Source organism: Tursiops truncatus, chromosome 9 (assembly GCF_011762595.2).
Source record: "Tursiops truncatus isolate mTurTru1 chromosome 9, mTurTru1.mat.Y, whole genome shotgun sequence".
Lineage (NCBI taxonomy): Eukaryota > Metazoa > Chordata > Mammalia > Artiodactyla > Delphinidae > Tursiops > Tursiops truncatus.
In genome coordinates this window covers 90,797,783-90,816,591 of record NC_047042.1, presented here as the reverse complement: position 1 = coordinate 90,816,591, position 18,809 = coordinate 90,797,783, and the positions used below count along the sequence as shown (strand labels likewise).

The 18,809-nt window shown below is 49.5% G+C and overlaps 1 protein-coding gene across 1 annotated transcript in view; it reads left to right on the top strand.

Moving 5' to 3' along the window:
• Window positions 1-926: 926 nt before the first annotated feature.
• Window positions 927-18,809, top strand: part of KIAA1549 (KIAA1549 ortholog) — a 150,992-nt gene continuing 133,109 nt past the window's right edge. The window contains exon 1 of the mRNA XM_033863337.2: window positions 927-1,382. Within this exon, the coding sequence (XP_033719228.2) occupies window positions 1,214-1,382 (169 nt within the window). The 5' untranslated portion in view covers window positions 927-1,213. The remainder of the gene's footprint in view (window positions 1,383-18,809) is intronic.

Sequence of the window (18,809 nt, the reverse complement as noted above, 5' to 3'; positions counted from 1 at the left end):
TAGTGTCCCCAATTCACACCTTTCATAACCTGATTGGTGCAAGCATTCCAATGGGATGGCGATATCCAAAACTGCCAATTCCATGTTCCTAGGCCTTTAACCCCCCCCGGGCGTCCTCGGAGCTCGATGCCCGGCGCATAGCAGGTACTCGACAAATGTTAACTCCCTCCGTTGCTTTCCTGATCCCAGCCACCCACCCTGAACTCTACCCCGCCAAATGCTGATCCTTTGACACTCTCTTCACCTCCCAAGCGCGTTGCTTTCCCTAAAAGGGCCTAAACGTGTGTGGGTCTCTCCAGCTCTGCTTCAATTCGATTCTGCAGGCGCCTTCTGCAGGCCTACTATGTGCGCGGTTTGCGGGTTTCCCAAACTCAGAGCATCCTGCATGTTCCTTTCCCAATGACCTGGACAGGAGGCAAGACCTCTAGACGGGAGGCAGGATGGGTAGAGCTGTGTGCGCCTTTTCTCGCCTCCTCTACTGCACGTCGAGCTCCTGGGAAGGGAACCCGACCTTTCCCTCGCTTTGTCCCCGAAGGCTGTCCTACCAACGCAGGCGCCCCACTCACACCTGCTGCCCCGCACAGACTCAAGCCAGAGGAGGAGCGAGAAGCCCGTCACGTTCGCGCCGGCCAGGTTTTCCGGCTCTGACCCCTCCTCGTGGGCCTCCCTCCCGGCGGGCGCCCCCGGGGGCGGGACGCGCCGGGCCATCAGGGCGACGGACCGGGTGTTCCGTGCGGGTCGGGGCGGCGCCGGACGCCGGCCGGGCCCAGGCCTCCAGCGTCCCGCGCGTCCCCACCCAGGAGGCGGATCCCGGGGGCGGGCCGGGCTTCGACCCCGCGCCGCGCAGCCCCCGTGCGCCCGCGCCCCGCGCCTGCCGCTTGCAGCCCCGCAGGCAGGAGCCCGGCCGGCCGGGAGGTGGTGCTCGCCTGCCCGCGCCCGGGCCCGCGCGTTGCCGGGCAGCGGCTTGGAGGCTCCGAAGGGGGCGGAGCGGGGAGGCCGGCGTGCGGCTGGCTGCCCCCGTCCGTCCGCGGTTCCGGCCCCCGGCCAGCCCCCGCCTCGCCGGCCTCCCTCCGCGCCGGTGCGGGGCACCCCGTCCCAGCAGTCGCCGCCGCAGCGGCCGCCCCTCCCGGGCCTGAGAGCGCTGAGCCGCGAGGCCGGGCCGGGTCGCCGACCGGGACAGCCAGAGGCGCGGCGCCGACGCCGAGGCGCGGCCATGGAGGGGAAGACCCGCGCCGGGGTCGCGCTGGTCCCGGGGCCGAGCGACCGCGGGCCTTCCGCCCGCCGCGCCCGCCGCCGCCGCCGCCGCCGCCGCCGCCGCTCGGGGCTGCTGCTCCCCGGCCTCTGGCTGCTGCTGCTGGCCCGGCCGGCCTCGTGCGCCCCAGGTAAGCACCGCGGAGACCCTCCGGCGCGACCCTGCCTTCCTTCATTGCTGCTATTTTCAAAATCCGGCTTTCCCCGCCCATCCTCTTTTATTCTCCACCGCTCCCTCGCCCTCCTTTCTTGAGATGCTTTTCCATTCTTGTTGGGCCCAGCAAATAAAGACACGCAGAAAATAATACGAAAAAGCAAGCGGGTTCTGGCCAATCTTGCTGAAGGTCTGCAAAGCTATTCTGTTATCCAGGGAGCCTGTGGCGGGTCTGGTGGCTTCATCTCAGAATGTGCCTTTATTTTCCCTGCAAAACGCAGGCACTGGAATTGTATTTGTGCATGGCTATATGAATATGGTTACATCAAATTTTTGGAAATACTTTATTGTCGGGGCGAAGGGGTACATTCGGTGTGTTTGCTTGAAGACAGTATTGCATTACTCTGGGTGGCCCTGCTTCCCCCCGATGCAGGCAGCTGGCGGTGTCCCCCAGTGCACCAGGACACAAAGAACATTCAAAGAGTATCTCTTGGAAAGCGCCCTGGCCATGGATCTTTCCAGGGAAATAGCTATTGCTGTTACTTCTGCAAAGGCATTAATCCAACAGAATGTGAAAATATTGTGATTCTTAAGTGTCAGGGCATGAAAGGAGTAAGGGTTGTTTTTATAATAGATGCAGTTTACTGACTGTTAGCGTGGAATTAGGAGGCATGATTTATGAAGAAGCATGTGGGCGGGTTTTGTTGTTGAGGAAATGATTTAATTCATATTGCTTCTCTGAAATGTTTATTTGTCCACCCCGAGCCTACACAGAGGATGGTCTGGAAACCATCTCTGAGATGACATGCTGCAAGCCAGTGATTGCCCCAGCACACACACACTTGACCACTTTGGGGGCAGGAAAGGTGGAGTGAGCAGTGCGCAGAGCTGCTGCACACTGAACAAAACCAGAAAGCCATGGAAGCCACTCCAAATCCTCCCTTCTCATGGGAGCAGTGCCAGAGGACTGGCAAGTGGCTTTGGAAGGAAATGGAACACATTTGAAGGTGTCCCTGGACCTCACTGTCAGAATTATACCCAGTGCCAGATAGAGGATGGGACAAAAAAGCATAGGAAGGGACTTAAGGGATCATAGAATGGAACTGCTCCTCTGACTGAAGAGGAAACTGACAGAGAAGTGACTTGCTCAAGGTCACAGGCTAGTTGGTGCAGACTCATCTCTTTTCCATTCTCCTTACGGCTCTTAACCCGTGGACTTCTGCACACCTGAGACCTCCTCATAGATTTCCCATAACTGGGTAGAGCCCTGCTCAGGGAGTCACACCAGAGCTGGGGGGACAAAATGGGTCTCTTTCATGCAGTACACAGAGAGTGTAAACAGCTTTGTCTGACCTAGCTCCTCAGCTCCCAGTCCTGCCTCTGAGCGTTCTAGCCTGTGTGTCCAGAGGAGTGGAGACCCAGAGCTTTCCACGGGAAGAGGTAATCATGAAGAGGGCTCTTGGCGTTAGTCAACAAAGCAAGCCCATCTGATACTCATGGATTCATCTGCTGGGGGACGTGGCAAGCTAATTGTTCCCATTTACGGAGTGCTTGCTGTACGCCAGGTGCTGCATTTTACTTACATGATCCGATCACACTCATTTTACAGATGAGAAAACTAAGGCTTCAGGAGTTTAGGTTAGTTTGACTCCAGACTCTACGCATGTAACCTCTCTTCAGCTTCCCCATGTGAACATGGCCATCTGGATTTGCTGCAGATGTTGTGGATAATATAAGTAATTCTCTTGATAAATTTAGAATAAATGGAGCTGTTTGTACTGTTCCTCCATAACTTTCTCGTCGGTGCAAGTCTGTTCCTGTTCCCCCTTAAACCCCAAATACAAATATTCAACCTGGTGACTTGAAATTATATTTCCGCTCTAGAGCTGACAGCACGGAAGCAGAGACTTCTTCATGGGTTGGTGTATTGGGCTCCCCTGGTTGAGGCACGCAAAAAATAATAACCATAAAGCTGCTTCTAGTCTGGGTCATAGGATAGGAACTGAGAAGGGGAGGGACACAGCGCCGGTCCCCAAGGATCCAGGTGGAGACCCAGAGCAGCGCATAAGCAGGTGCCGACCCCTGCACGGACTGTCCCCGGATAGGAGAGGCAGTGAGTGAAAGGGCTCCTTAAGGAAGACCTCTTAAAGGTGGCCCCGATCCACTTGAAGGCTGAGAGGAGTGATATTGGTGGAGGGTGGCTTCCTGATGTAGGATAGCTGGGCATGGTGAGTGGCAGGTGATCCCGCTGCATTTCAGTCCACGTCTTGTCTCTGTGCCACCAGGACCCTCTGGCTCCTCTTCCTGAGTGTTGTATTTTCACCATTGGAGCGGGGCTGGGGAGGCTTTGCCGAACATGCCGTGGTAGTTCTCTTTCTGAAGAGTAAGTGGTATTAGTCAGAAAGTGGCATGTCTTACTCCTGCCTTGGGTCTCCTAGATGAGGCTGTAGTCCCTTCTGTGGCTGTCTGCAAACTCGCGTCTCCTTCCGCAGGTTTGTCTTTCCTTGTTAACTTTTGTTAAATGGAGTCCACCCTCCAGTTGCTCCCCTTATTTCAGTCTTTGTTTAAATTTCTATGTTTTATTGATTTCTTGTCTATTTCTATTTCATTCAGCATTTTGATTGTGCCCTTTTTTGTTTGCTTGTTTAAACATTTATAAGTCTGGTCTTGTGGAAACAAATTGTAATATTTTGGACTTATTTTTGAATGGAGTCCTTTTAGGAGATCCTACATCCACAATATTAAAAGAAAGGGTTGTGCCCATTTCTTCATCTTATTCAGGGATAAGTCTTTCTTAAAATAATAGTTATGAAATTGATAACTTCGGAAATTATTGGAAGGTACAGAAAACAGGTATCCATAATCCCATAACCTATAGCTAACACTGTAAATAATTTTGTCTTTCCTTTGTTAACGTTAATAAAAAGAAAACTGAATTATATGTATTTACTTTTTTCACTCAATATTTAACTTAAGCATCTCCCTATTCATTAAATATTGTTCAAAAACAGTTTCCATCCTAATAATTTACTTAATTATTCTTTTATTATTTCCAGCGTTTTCTGTTGTTATAAATAATGCTATGATGAATAGCTACGTAGGTAAGGCTTTGTCTATATTTCTTTGTGCGTGGGCTCCGCTGGGTGCCTAATACGTGTCTCAGTAGGTGGTTGTTGAATGAATCAACTTTTTATGTAAAGCTGTAATGCTGAAATTAACCCAAGCAGTTTATGCAGTTCACTGTTTCACTTCATCATAACCAGCATGGAATATTATTTTTAAAACTCTTGTTGCTTTAATTTTTTATTACTTTTGAGTTGAATTTTTTAATATAAATTTATTTCTTTATTTATCATTTTTGGCTGTGTTGGGTCTTTGTTGCTGCACGCGGGCTTTCTCTAGTTGTGGCGAGCAGGGGCTTCCCTTTGTTGCTGTGTGCGGGCTTTTCATTGTGGTGGCTTCTCTTGTGGAGCACGGGCTTTCTCGGCTTTCGGTGCATGGGCTTCAGTAGCTGTGGCACGTGGGCTCACTAGTTGTGGCACGCGGACTCTAGAGTGCAGGCTCAGTAGTTGTGGTGCAGGGGCTTAGCTGCTCTGCGGCATGTGAGATCTTCCTGGATCAGGGCTCGAAACCGTGTCCCCTGCATTGCCAGACAGATTTTTAACCACTGCTCCATGAGGGAAGTCCCTTGAGTTGAATATTTTCTGTTTATTTTGTATTTGTATTCTGTGAATTTTCTGTTTTTGCTTATTTACCTGTGATATATATATATATATATATACACACACGTATATATTTAAAATTTTTCTTTATGTATTAAAGATAACCTTTTTTTCCTCCTTTTTGTTGTGTTCTCCCCTTCCAAATGGATTTTCTTTTAAATTTTCTATAATCTTGAAATTTGATTATTTTGATTAGCAAAATCTGCCATTTTGTTTTTCTTCATTGCGCTTCATGGCATGTTAAATTTTTATCTTAATGCACTATTTTATTATTAGCTTTTTGAGGTGAATATTGTTACACTTTTTGAGTGGTTTAGTACCTATAAACAAAGACTTAGATAAATGTTTCGAAGGTGTGATTCCTCGAGCCTCTTGGGGACGTGTGGGTGCTTGTTAAGAATGTAGATTTCTGGGCTTCCCTGGTGGCGCAGTGGTTGAGAGTCCGCCTGCCGATGCAGGGGATACGGGTTCGTGCCCCGGTTCGGGAAGATCCCACATGCCGCGGAGTGGCTGGGCTCGTGAGCCATGGCCGCTGGGCCTGCGCGTCCGGAGCCTGTGCTTCGCAACGGGAGAGGCCACAGCAGTGAGAGGCCCGCGAACCACAAAAAAAAAAAAAAAAAAAAAAAGAATGTAGATTTCTGGGCTCACCCTTGGCCTACATTAGAATCTTCGGTGGGAGTAACTGGGAATCTTCCTTTTTAACAAGTTCACCGCTGATTTTTAGGCACCTTCACCTTGGAACCAATGATCCAGATACCATAAACCCCTAATTGAAAGTTAATGGCATTTTGGGGATATACCACTTAATATCTTGCAATTGTCTTTTAACTGTTAGAACAGTTGATTTAAAATCGTGACATTGAAACTGTTTTTGGTTATATCTTGTTTGCTTGGTTGTCTTTGGGTTGAGAATCAAAGGGCATAGAGGATGTCATTTTAAATCCTCACCTCCTGGCCCCTAGGGAACAGCTGCTGCGGTCTTTGTCAGGAAATGCCTCATTTAATCCTGAAAACAAAACCCAGCAGGGTTGTGAAAAGTCACGGGGGACCTGGGAGCCACAGGTTTTTTTTCTCAGTGCCTTGGGTGCTAGAGGCAGCTAATTACTGTAATTATAATTACACTAGGTTGATTTTCCCAGATAGGAAGATGCTGTTCTCACTGATCTAATTTGTTTCCAAGTTGTGACCACCCACCTTTCATCTGCAGCTCACTGTGACATGATTTCTCTCTCATGTGCTTAGGCAGCATGATTTGTTGGAAAGCACATTGAATTGTGAGTTAACATACCTGAACGTGCTCTTCTCAGCCAGTGACTTGCTGTGTGACTGTGGATAGGTCACCGTGTCCTGAGTTATTTCATCAGTGTAATAAGGGGTCGCTGAGATGATCTCTAAGTTCCCTTTAGCTCTTATATTTCAGGTCCACAGGTTGGATACCTTGGAATGCACTTGTTATAGCAACTGTCCTACTTCTACTGAATGTTTGTGAGTGTCACTGTCTCACTGTCCTGTAGATGTCCTAGCCCAGTGACTTACTGAAGGCCATTGTATTCAATACTTCTTTTTTTAAAAAAATCCTCCTCCACTCTTCCCTCCTGCATCCCCACCCCCAGGACACCCACCGTGTCCATTTTCTCCTGATCCCTTGCATCCTAGATCCCCACTCCCACCCCACCTCATAAACCTAGTCCCAAGAGCACAGGCTGTGGAGTCAGACTCGGAGGTCACGAGAACCACGGGAGCCCCTGCAGGTGGTTAGGCAAGAAGGAAGTGACGTGACCAGATTTGCCACCTGTCACTTCATGGTGGCGTGGGGTTGATGGAAATTTTGAAAACATGTATAGACTTGGTCATGTTTATAGGCTTCAAGGAACAATCAGTAAAGATACAGTGGTTGAAAATTTAAGAAAGAGTAGAAGTAACTGAAGGGTAATTCCTGCAAAGTGAAGAAGCTCCCGTGGGCAGGCTGGCGCACCATAGCGAGTGGGGGAGAAATAATGGGGGAAGGAATCGGGGGGGGGGGACTGCTGGAAGGTTGGGAGTGAAGCCTAAGGTGATGGGAGAAATCTGTAGTGTCGCCAGTGCATATGTGATGCCGTTTGTCCTGTAGCATCTGACTGGCCGTGTGTGGCCAGGGAACGTGGGCGGTTGGCTTGAGTCAGGTTTGGGAATCTTGGGCAGACGCGGTGAAGGGCCGAGGGCAGTGGAGGGATCTGTGGTGGGGATGCCGCCGTGTGGAGTCTGGGCTGGATGAGGAAGGAGGGGGAAGCAGTGGATGGAGCAGTGGGAGAAGAGCGGGGATGTAGGACATGCGGGCGGGAGCGGGGACTAGGACGTGGCGGGTGCAGAGTATTCAAAACGTTGGTGCTGAAAAGGGCCAACAAGAGGGGGAAGTGAAAGGATTTGAAGCCTGAGACTTGCCCTCCTCAGATCGAGGCTCAGCCGCAGAGAGGCTGCTTTTCAACTCCAGTTTGTGCTTCGTGGTAACCGGCCGGCAACTGCCGGAGGGCCGAGTCCTGCTTTGGGGGGTGCTGTGTCTGTTCACGGGGGTGAAATAAGGCAGGACGTTAAGGGAGGGTGAAGGGGGAGCGGCAAGTAGGAGTCCCTGGGGCCGGTGAGGAAGGGGAGGAATCGGCCAGTACGGGGTGGGCTGGAGGAGGAGACAGATGTGGCTGGAAGGGGCGGCAGTGAGCGCCGGAGCGAAGGCTCCCGGGGGTTTGGAGGGTATGAGACCCAGGGAAGAGTGGAGGAATTTACTTTATTTATTTATTTTTAAAATAAATTCATTTATTTTATTTATTTTTGGCTGCATTGGGTCTTCGTTGCTGCGCGCGGGCTTTCTCTAGTTGTGGCGAGAGGGGGCTACTCTTCGTTGTGGTGCGCGGGCTTCTCATTGCGGTGGCTTCTCGCTGCGGAGCGCGGGCTCAGTAGTTGTGGCTCACGGGCTCTAGAACGCATGCGCAGTAGTTGTGGCTCGCAGGCTCTAGAGCGCAGGCTCAGTAGCTGTGGCGCACGAGCTTAGTTGCTCCGCGGCACGTGGGATCTTTCTGGACCAGGGCTCGAACCTGTGTCCCCTGCATTGGCAGGTGGATTCTTAACCACTGCGCCACCAGGGAAGCCCTGGAGGGATTCACTTTAGGCTGGAGGAGAGCAGGAGGAGGCTAGACCTGGGGGCAGAGATGGGCTGAGGGGCTGGTGACTGACCCCCCCGTTCGTGGGGATGGTGGACGAGGCCCTCTTCTGAGAAGAAGGCAGCTGTGAGAGGGGCTCGGGAGCGTGAGGAAGGAGACCACCACTGGTCTCCGGAGGAGATGAAGAGGAGGTGAGTGGACGAATCGCCGGGCGGTGCCCGGCCCGGCTGCAACTGGGAGGCCTGTCTCGGCAGCAGGCCCGGCAGGCGCGCTCTGCTTGCCTTTCCTGCGGCCCTGGTGGCCCAGAGCCTGGGCAGAACGTGAGGGGGTGACAGCCGTCCCGGGCGGTGGGTGGCACGTCTCAGCGGGAGGTCGGGGCTTGGGGGCCTCCTGCTCGTGGTGATGGGCAGGTGTTTGCGGCCCTGTGGAGCCAATGGGAGACTCTCCCCGCTCCTTTCTTTGTTCTCGTGTTGGGGCCTGTGGAAGGAACCCTTCATTACCGTGGTTTTGGGTGCTGGGATTAACTTTGGAGCCAGACAGCCTGAAGGGCTGCTGTAAACGCTGGGGAAATCCTGCTGGGAGCCTTCAAAGGGGGAAGACACACACACAGACACACAGACACACAGACACACACAGTCTTCCACAGCCATCTTGTAGGAGAACTTGCACTGAACCCAGGAGATAGGTGTGGACGGGGTGGGGGAGGGGAGGGGAGGCGGCAAGGCCTTTGCACGTGCTGCGTGCTGCGTGCTGCGTGGAGCAGCCTCAGGAGCGCATTAGGAAGGCACGCACCCAGGTCCCGCCCGGATCTGCTGAATCTACATTTTAAGGGCCTGCCTTGGTGAGTTGTCTGCACACTAAGGTTTGAAAAGCTCTGGCCTAGGCAGTGTTTCCTTGAGGTTGGGTGCGTTTCCAAGACTTTTGGTTGTTGCCTGTTAGTGGGGAGTCTTCAGCTCGTAAACATTCAGGTTTCAAGTTGGTCGGGAAAACTGAGCGAAGGGGCAGCCGCGGGTTCAGAACTGGGCTGGCGTCTGGTGGGACACGTCGCTTAGAGAACTGCTCCTGCTGCTGTTTGCCCTCGGCCTGGGCGTGTTGGGAGGCCTTTCGGCCAGCCCTGCATTGCTCTGCAGCGATCTTGGTGGTGACAGCTGAGGATTACAAAAGCACCTGGAGGCAGCTGAAGCAAACAGGTGTCAAAAGTGAGGTGAACGTGGAAGCAATTCAAGTGCCCGTCAACAGACATGAACACAATGTGGTCCGTCCATACAAGGGAGTTGTTATTCCTTCTTACAAAAGAAGGAAGTTCTCATATAGGCTGCAACATGGATGAGCCTTGACATTAATGCTAGGTGAAGTAAGACAGTCACAAAAAGACAAAAACTGTATGACTCCAGTTATGTGGTATCTAGAGTTGTCAGAATCACAGAGACGGAAAGTAGAGTGGTGCCCGCCAGGGGCTGAGGGGAGGAGGGAAGAGGAGTTAGTGTTCAATGGGAGCGGAGTTTCAGTTTTGCAAGATGAAGAAAGTTCTGGAGATTGGTGGCACGACAATGTAAATGGACTTAACGCCACTGAACACTTAAAAATGGTTAAGACAGTAAATATTATGGGGGTTTTAATTTTATTTTTTAAAAACATTTATTTATATTTTGGCTGCGTTGGGTCTTCGTTGCTGCGCGCGGGCTTTCTCTAGTTGCGGCGAGCGGGGGCTACTCTTCGTTGCGGTGCGCGGGCTTCTCATTGCGGTGGCTTGTTGCGGAGCACGGGCTCTAGGTGCACAGGCTTCAGTAGTTGTGGCTCAAGGGCCCTAGAGCACAGGCTCAGGAGTTGTGGCGCACGGGCTTAGTTGCTCCGCGGCATGTGGGATCTTCCTGGACCAGGGTTCGAACCCGTGTCCTCTGCATAGGCAGGCGGACTCCCAACCACTGTGCCACCAGGGAAGTCCCTTATGTGGGTTTTTTAAAACTACGGTTATTAAAAAACCAAAGTGAGGCAGAGTAGGAACTAGCTGGTTGGGTAGCAGGAATGAACATTCATCAGAGCTGGGAGCCACTGTGGCCTGGGGGCAGGGCAGGAACACAGGACAGGTGCTCGCTGTGGGAACATGCCGGCTGAGGCAGCTGACAGGCTGGGATGGAAAGGCCTCTGCAGGCCATCAGAGGCCAGATCTGATGGGGGCAAGTCGGCAGCTGGTGGCTAGGACAGCAGTCACATTTCCTGCACTTGGCTCTGTGGCACCATCAGGGATCTCCAGGCCTCTCAGCCTCAGGACCACTTCACCTCACATCACCTCATCCCTCATCCCTCACTTCTAACCTCACCTTTCACCTTACACTTTATCTCTCACCTCACCTTTCACCTTATGCTTTATCTCTCACCTCACCTTACCTGCCCCTCATACATCACTTCTTACCTCACCTCACCTCACCTGTAGTGTTGAGAAAGCCATTTGATGGAGGATGAGATGGGGCTGGGGCTGGGGAAGGGGACTCTAGGAAGGGGCTGGAGTTTTCATCCTGGGCCTGAATAGAGTCTTAAGAGTTTATAAAACCAGATTCTTCTTCCTTGCCCTTGGAATCGGGCTTTTACATATTTGGATGCATTTTCAGACTTACAATAGTTTTATTTTTTTTTCTGATTGTAAAAATGGTATGTGTTCCTTCCACTAATGTGTACTTACTGTTCCCTCTGCCTAGAACATTCTTATCTCAGATGCGATCTCCATGGTTTACTGCACCCCTTCTTTCAGGTCTCTGCTCAAGTCTCACGTCATCAGAGAGGCCTTCTCTAACTCTATTTTCAAGAAACAGCAGCCCCTCCGTAATTCCTTGCACCTGACCCTGATTTGTCTCCACGGCGCTTATCACCATCTTACACGGGTCTGTTTATTCTCCGTCTCCCTCCACTAGACAGTCAGCTCCTCCAGGCCAGACTTGATCTGTTTGGTTCTGAGTTGTTTGTTTACCTGTGCAGCAAATCTTTCTGGAGCAGCCTTCTCTGGGCCGAGACTGTGCTGGGCCCTGGGGATGCAGCAGTGAACAAAGGTCATTACATGATGATGTAATTACCTTTAGGTGATAAATGCAGTGAAGAGGTGGAGGAGTAAAGGGCTTGGGGGTGAGGGGCTGAAGTGTGAATCTGGGTGGTGCGGGAGGCCACGTGAAGAGGGTGCCTGTATTAGCTGCTGGGGCCTCCATAATGAAGGGCCACAAACCCGCGACCTAAACACCAGAAGTTTATTGCGGCAGCGTTCTGGTCGCTAGACGTCCCAGCTCAAGGTCTGCAGGGTCGAGCTCCCTCTGAAGGGCAGTGGTGGGGAGGGTCTGTCCAGGCCTCTCTCCTGGATTCTGGCAGGCCTTGGTTTGTGGCAGCGAAACTCCAGTCTTCACGTGGGGTTCTCCCTGTGTGCATGTCGGTGTTCAGATTTCCCCTTTTTATAAGGACAGTCATTGGATTAGAGGCCCACTCTACACCGGTGTGACCTCGTCTTAGCTACCTACATCTGCAGTGACCTTATTTCCAAATAAGGTCACATTCTGGGGTATTCGAGGTTAGGACGTCAACCTATGAATTTGGTGTGTGTGTGTGGACATGGTTCAAGCCATAATGGTAACACTTACTCTTAAGATTTGAAGGAGGCCGGAGGGTGAGCCAGGCAGGTCTTTGGGGGGTGGTGTTCCCTGCAGATGAAGCAGCCAGCGCAAAGGTGGGAGTGTGCCCGTGTCGGGGGATGGGAAGGAGGCCAGTGTGCCCAAAGCAGAGATGGTCGGGGAGGGGAGTGGGAGGAAGTGGGTGCTGGGTGGGAGTATCATAGGTGTCACGGGACTGGTCGTCACCCCAGGTAAGGTGGGAATTAGAACGAGAGGAGTGACGTGACGAGGCTTAACACGTCGGATTTGTTGCACATTTAGTGAATTCCGATGGTACAAAAAGATGTGAGTTAGAAAGTGAAAATCACCCCAGATCCTTCCACTCAGATATAACCACTATGACATTTTGGTGTTTCTCCTTTCAGACTTTTTTTTCACACGTATAAGCGCACACACATACACGTGAAGGAACGGTGCCGTCTTCTACGTGTTGTTTGCTGACTTGCTTTTTGTCACTTCACACTTTATCCTAGAGCCTTTCCCTTGTCAGCAAATATAGATCCACATCATGACTTTACTCAGTGCTGTGGATGTTCTGCACTTTATTTACCCGGTTCTCTGTTGATGGATAATTATATTGCTTTCAACTTGTGCTGTGATAAAAAAACACTGCTGGGCTTCCCTGGTGGCGTGGTGGTTAAGAATCCGCCTGCCAATGCAGGGGACACAGGTTCGAGCCCTGGTCCGGGAAGATCCCACGTGCTGCGGAGCAACTAAGCCCGTGCGCCACAACTACTGAGCCTGCGCTGTAGAGCCCGCGAGCCACCACTACCGAAGCCTGCGCACCTAGAGCCCGTGCTCCGCGATAAGAGAAGCCACCGCAATGAGAAGTCCGCGCACAACAACGAAGACCCAGCGCAGCCAAAAATAGATAAATAAATTAATTAAATTTAAAAAAAGAAACTAAAAAAACCCCACTGCTATGGGCATCTTTGTACATCTAACTTTTTTTGTTTTTTTTTTTTTGCTGTACGCGGGCCTCTCACTGTTGTGGCCTCTCCCGTTGCGGAGCACAGGCTCCGGACGCGCAGGCTCAGCGGCCATGGCTCATGGGCCCAGCCGCTCCATGGTCCCGGACCGGGGCACGAACCTGTGTCCCCTGCATCAGCAGGCGGACTCTCAACGACTGCGCCACCAGGGAAGCCCTGTACATCTATCTTGGCACGCTTTTCCAATTATTTCCTTAACATAAATTCCTGCAAATAGAACTCTTGGACTAAGCAGCATTCATGTATTAAATTTTGGTATATGTTGCCAAGTTGCTCTCTAGAAAGACTGAAGCAATCAACATTCTCTCTAGCAATGAATCTGAGTGCCAGTTTTGCTTCTACCTTTCCATAATATAGGCTGTTACCAATCTGTATTATCTTTGCCAAACTCACAGGTAAAAAATATCTACTTTAAAAAATCTCTTTTGGGGCTTCCCTGGTGGCGCAGTGGTTGAGAGTCCACCTGCCGATGCAGGGGATAAGGGTTCGTGCCCCAGTCCAGGAAGATCCCACATGCCGTGGAGCGGCCTGGGCCCTGGGCCCCAGGCTTCAGGGAAGCCCTGAAATTTTTAATTTTTAATCTGAAGTAAAACAAAATGGCACTTTCACATAATACCCTAACTTTCAAAAGCCTGCTTCCTTCATTTCTCTTAATCAATATTTGGTGAGCACCTTCTTCTACGTGCCCGGCCTTGGGTGTGCCTTCACAGCCAAGACTTCTGACACACGCAAGGGGCTGGCGAGGGGCCACAGGTGGCTCTGACTGAAGCTCTGGATCCACAGAGCTCACTCTACCAAGCGAGCAAAGCCTGTGAGTGGGCATTTCAATGGCAGAGTTCATGGAGTCATTCTCTAACATGGACCCAGAGCGAAGGAAACTCCCAGGGCGAGGACTCCTCCCACTAATTGTGTGACCTTAAGCAAGTTTGTGAACCTCTCTAACCTCTATTTTCCTCATCTGTAAAATGGGGATAACAGTAGTGCCTACCTCATGGAGTTGCTGTATGGATTAAACATGATACATTGCGCCTAGCACAATGTTTGGCACACGGCTAGCGCTCTGTAATTGTTGGGTATTATTATTCCCAGGTCAGCCCTGAGATTTCTGCAAGGGAAACCAGAGAAAGGAACACAAAGGGGACCTCAATCAAAGGTCTGAGTGCCTACTAACAAGCAAGGAAATGCAAAGGAGATTTTTGGGGTTTTTTGGTTTTTTGTTTGTTTGTTTTTTGATACACGGGCCTCTCACTGTTGTGGCCTCTCCCGTTGCGGAGCACAGGCTCCGGACGCTCAGGCTCAGTGGCAATGGCTCACGGGCCCAGCCCCTCCGCGGCATGTGGGATCCTCCCAGACCGGGGCACGAACCCGCGTCCCCTGCATCGGCAGGCGAACTCTCAACCACTGCGCCACCAGGGAAGCCCTCCTTGTGGTTTTGATAATATTTCTACTTTGTTTCAACTGTACTATTTTTCTGTAGCTTGTTCCTGACAGCAGAGTGTGTGGTTGTGATACATCCTCTTTATTAATGAACTGGTGTATACCACCGGTTTAAAAATCAATTTCTCATTAACTTTGAAATTTTGGTGGGAGGAAGTCGATACCTTAAAATAAATACATTCTTTGAATCCCAACCAGTGCACCAAGCTGTCCTACTTCCATTGTTTATATGCCCCTTGAGCCTTTTTAGTTCTTCATAAAACACAGCGTCTTAACACCTTGAATTCTTGCCTGGATCTGGTGTTAAAGTGTAACCTAAATAATTTCCAGAAATCTTAGGCCTGAAACTGTTCTTTTTTTTTTTTTTTTTTTTTAATCACAGTGTATATAGACTTTGACCATTGGCATCCTTCAAGTTCCTCTTCTCCCTCTTCCAATTCAGGGTTCAGCTCCTCATGAGAACAAAACAACATGTAATTGTAGAATATGTATTCGATCACTTACGATAAACTAGTTGTGCTGCAGAAACAACCCTCAAATCTCAGTGGCTTTCAGTTTGTGGCTTCTGGCTTCACCATGCTGATCTTTCCCTTTATCTCTTTCCTGTACCTTTTGAATCCGGTTCTTGAAATTTTGCTTTCTTGGATCCTATGGTTTCTTCCATATTTGTCTTGGGTTTCCAGTGCCAGAATGCATGTCTGCAGGTAGACCAGATGTATGGAGGTGCCATTCATTCACACATGCATGCATCATTCAGCTAACACTTTTTGAGCACTCACCACCACTTGCTGAGTGCGATGCTGGATGTGGGGATACTAAGATAAACATGGCAGTCAGTCATGGCCCTGAAGGAACTCAGTCCAGTAGGAGAGATAGTCCTATACATAAATAACTGTCCAGCAGTATGCTAAATGTTATAATAGAGGACTGCAGTGGTGATATAAAGTAGTAAATGTAGGATGGAAGAACTGTGTGGTATATTTTGTTTTAAGATGGGATGTACGATGGAGCATTCTTTTAGTGCTGAAGGGGAACATTGTTTCAGTTATCTGTTACTGCATAACAAATTGCATCAAGATTGAATGGCTTAGGTGGGAGGGAGGGAGACGCAAGAGGGAAGAGATATGGGAACATATGTATGTGTATAGCTGATTCACTTTGTTATAAAGCAGAAACTAACACACCATTGTAGAGCAATTATACCCCAATAAAGATGTTAAAAAAAAAAGATTGAATGGCTTAAAACAATAATGATATTGTATTTCTAGTGGTTCTGTGGGTCAGGAATTTGGACAGGGCTCAGATGGGTGATTCTTCTGCTCCATGTAGCCTGGCCTGAGGTCCCTGACTTGGCTGAGTGTGGTTGGTACTGGGACTGGGCTGGAAGGTCCACGAGGGTTTCCCTCACATGTCTAGTGTCTTCGTGCTCTTCCACGTACCTTCCCTCTCTCTCACCATGTGACTGTCTTGGGCTTTCTCAAAGAGAAGTGGTCTCAGGGTAGTAGGTTGTCATATTTGGCTTCCAAGAGGGACGAAGCAGAAGCTGCCAGTTCATTTAAGATCTGGGGCTTGAAAGTTCCCCTGCTGCATTCTCTTGGTCAGAGGAAGTCACCGGCCAGCCCAGATTCAAGAGGCGGGAGGGACTAGGATCTACCCATTGGTGGATGGAATAGCATGTGCTTATGAATTGATGGTTGGTCATCTTTGGAGATTATCGACCACAAACACAAATTGGTTGAAAATAATGGGGAAAAAGATACAATTACCAGGGCAAGTTCTCAGAAGAGACAGAAATAAATGATAAAAGCAATAGGAAATATAATAGCTAACCAACTTTTAATGTGCACTTACCACATGCCAGGCATTCTTCTAGCCACTCGACATGTATTAATTGTATTAACTTATTTCATTCTGGCAACAACCCTGTCAGCTACAATTATTAATTCCATTTTACAGATGAGGAAACATATACAAGGAGGTGAAGTAGCTCGCCTTAGGTCACACAGCTAGTAACTGGGACAGGAGGGATTCAAACTCCGGAGCATTCTTGGACAGGAAGAATGGTGCCTCTTCCACTGAGACAGATGGGACAGAGGGAGTGATGGGTGCAGGTGTGGGTGGGTGCAGGTGAGGGGTGGGGGGATGATGCCACTGAGGAACTTAATGTCTGGTTGCCTCATTTCTTTTGGACAGTAGGGTGGTCATCACTTCAGTGCGATGGGGCAGGGGCAGGTTGAGCTTTGTGCAAGGGGTGGTTTATAACTGTAAGGTCAGTGGACCATAGCAGAAGGAGTAGAGCCGGAAGCTGTAAAGTGATGGTGAATGGTCGAGGGCCCACGGAGGCGAGGGTCATTTGTGTACAGCAGCATCCTCCCTGAGTCCTGTGGGGATTTCTGCAGCAGGGTTGTCAGGTAGAGAAGCTACATCTTGGGACTGGTTCCGTAGTGGCTCTTTCAGCCCATAAGAGTATAATAGATGTATTTTTTTTATTTTAATTTTATCTTGCTGTATAGTTGATTTAATAGATCTATTTTCTATCCAGCTGCTGCTATGATTGCTTCAGTCTTACAAGATTTCCCTGGTGGCTCTCAAAAAGCAGCATTTCCATCAGTGATTTGAAAAAAATCCCCCTGCATTGACCCTAGAGATGTTTCTTGCCCTTTAACTGGGTGCCTATTTAAAGTACCCTTCAAGTGCCAAACTTCAAGTCTTGAGACAGCTTTTAGGACAACTTAGAAGTGGATTTCAGCCACCTGCTGTGCCCCCAGAAGAGACTCTGCTCTTTTTGGTGGGCTGGGGGGTGTGGGCATTGGCTGTCACCCAGGTCACAGGGAGGGGGAGATGGCTTCCGCTCTTCAGGTCGTGCTGATGGCCTGCATGGGGCCCGTCTGGTTATGAAGGCACTGAGGGAGAGGCTGCATTTTGTGTCCATCCATTCCCTCTAATTGCCCTTGTTGTGTGGGGTCTGTAGTGCTCTTGCAGTTTCCCAGCACTCCGACCAATTACGTTCCTGGAGACTTTGACTGATTTGTAGGAGTATATCTTCCTAATAGTTTGATCGCTTTGGAAGGTCCGGAAGGCACCTCCACCTGTCTTCTTAGTTCTACGTGCCTTAGAAAGCGTTTCTTGAGAAAAGCACATTCCATACGGGAGAAACAGCTCTACCTCCAGGAGGGCTCTAGATAAACTCCCGTGAGGTGCCTGCCACTGCTGCCTGGGCTCCAGCCTGGGTGTCTGGGAGGTTCAGCCTTCTGCTGGGATTGGAAACATTTTAGTGTGTATTTTCTGACACGTCATCTGTACTATTTCCCATGCCACAGAGTTCCAGGGGTTAATTCTGTTTCTCCTGGACTCTAGTAGCCCCCCTCAATTGGTCAGCCTTTGAGCAATTGAGCCTGGGACATCACTCTAATTCCTGCTTTGATTCACCCTATCTTGGATTAACTTTTGAAGCTTCTGACCAGACCAGATTTTATCCATGTCAGGAAACTGGCAGTCTTTTCTATCTTTGTCCTCTAGTCCTGAGCACTGACCTGATACAACACAGCCATGACATTTGGAGCTGAAAATTATTAGTCCTTGAGTGTTTGAAGACAGATCATGTCTAGCTCAGAGACACAGTTCCCTACACAGTTGCTCTGTGATCATCACTTTGACCCTGCAGTTTAGCTCTTTGGAATTTACTGACTTATAACTCTGACAGTAACATTTACATAATTTTATAAAGAGATTTGTTAATGGATCATCTAATCAAGAAAAAAATGTTTCTAATTTAACGTAAATTTAAATCTTATTTTGTAACCAAACATTCAAGACATATTTCCTGCTGAAATAATTGATAACCAATGTCAACGTTAAAAATGATCATAACAATGATTACATTTTCTGCATTTATAAAATCTGGGTTATAATTGCAGGCTTTTTATGGGAAATAAATACAAAGACTCTTTGCCCTGTGCAGTTTGGGCCTCTCGGCCGCACACCTTCATTCCCTTTTCCTATGGTGGGGTCCCTGTTAGGGTCACCTGTATTCCACAGTGCCCAGCACTAGTAAATGAGTGAGTGAATGGATGGATCAATGGTACTTTTTCTAGTTGTTTATGGTCATGATTTCTGGTAGTCTTTTAGTTTTGATTGTTGGCTAATTGCCAAGAGGGAATACCTTAATATACACCAGGTTTTTATAATACTACTGCGGTTGTTTGATTAAAAAATTATGGGTTAGAACTTTTGGCCACAGTGCAAAAACAAATGTGTACTTCTCTAATAGTGTAACTTACGCACCCACCTGAACAGGAACAGTTTCTGAGCTCTGCCCCATCGTTTGGGTCATATTGGATTGTTGCTGAGTGATCCAGAAGTGTCTGCCGTCCACATCAGTTAAGGGTGACTAGGCAGAAGCCGGTCCTCTCTGGAGCTGGGAGAGGAAGAATAGCTGGTGGGAGAGTAAGGCAGCGAGAAACTGAACGGGGGAG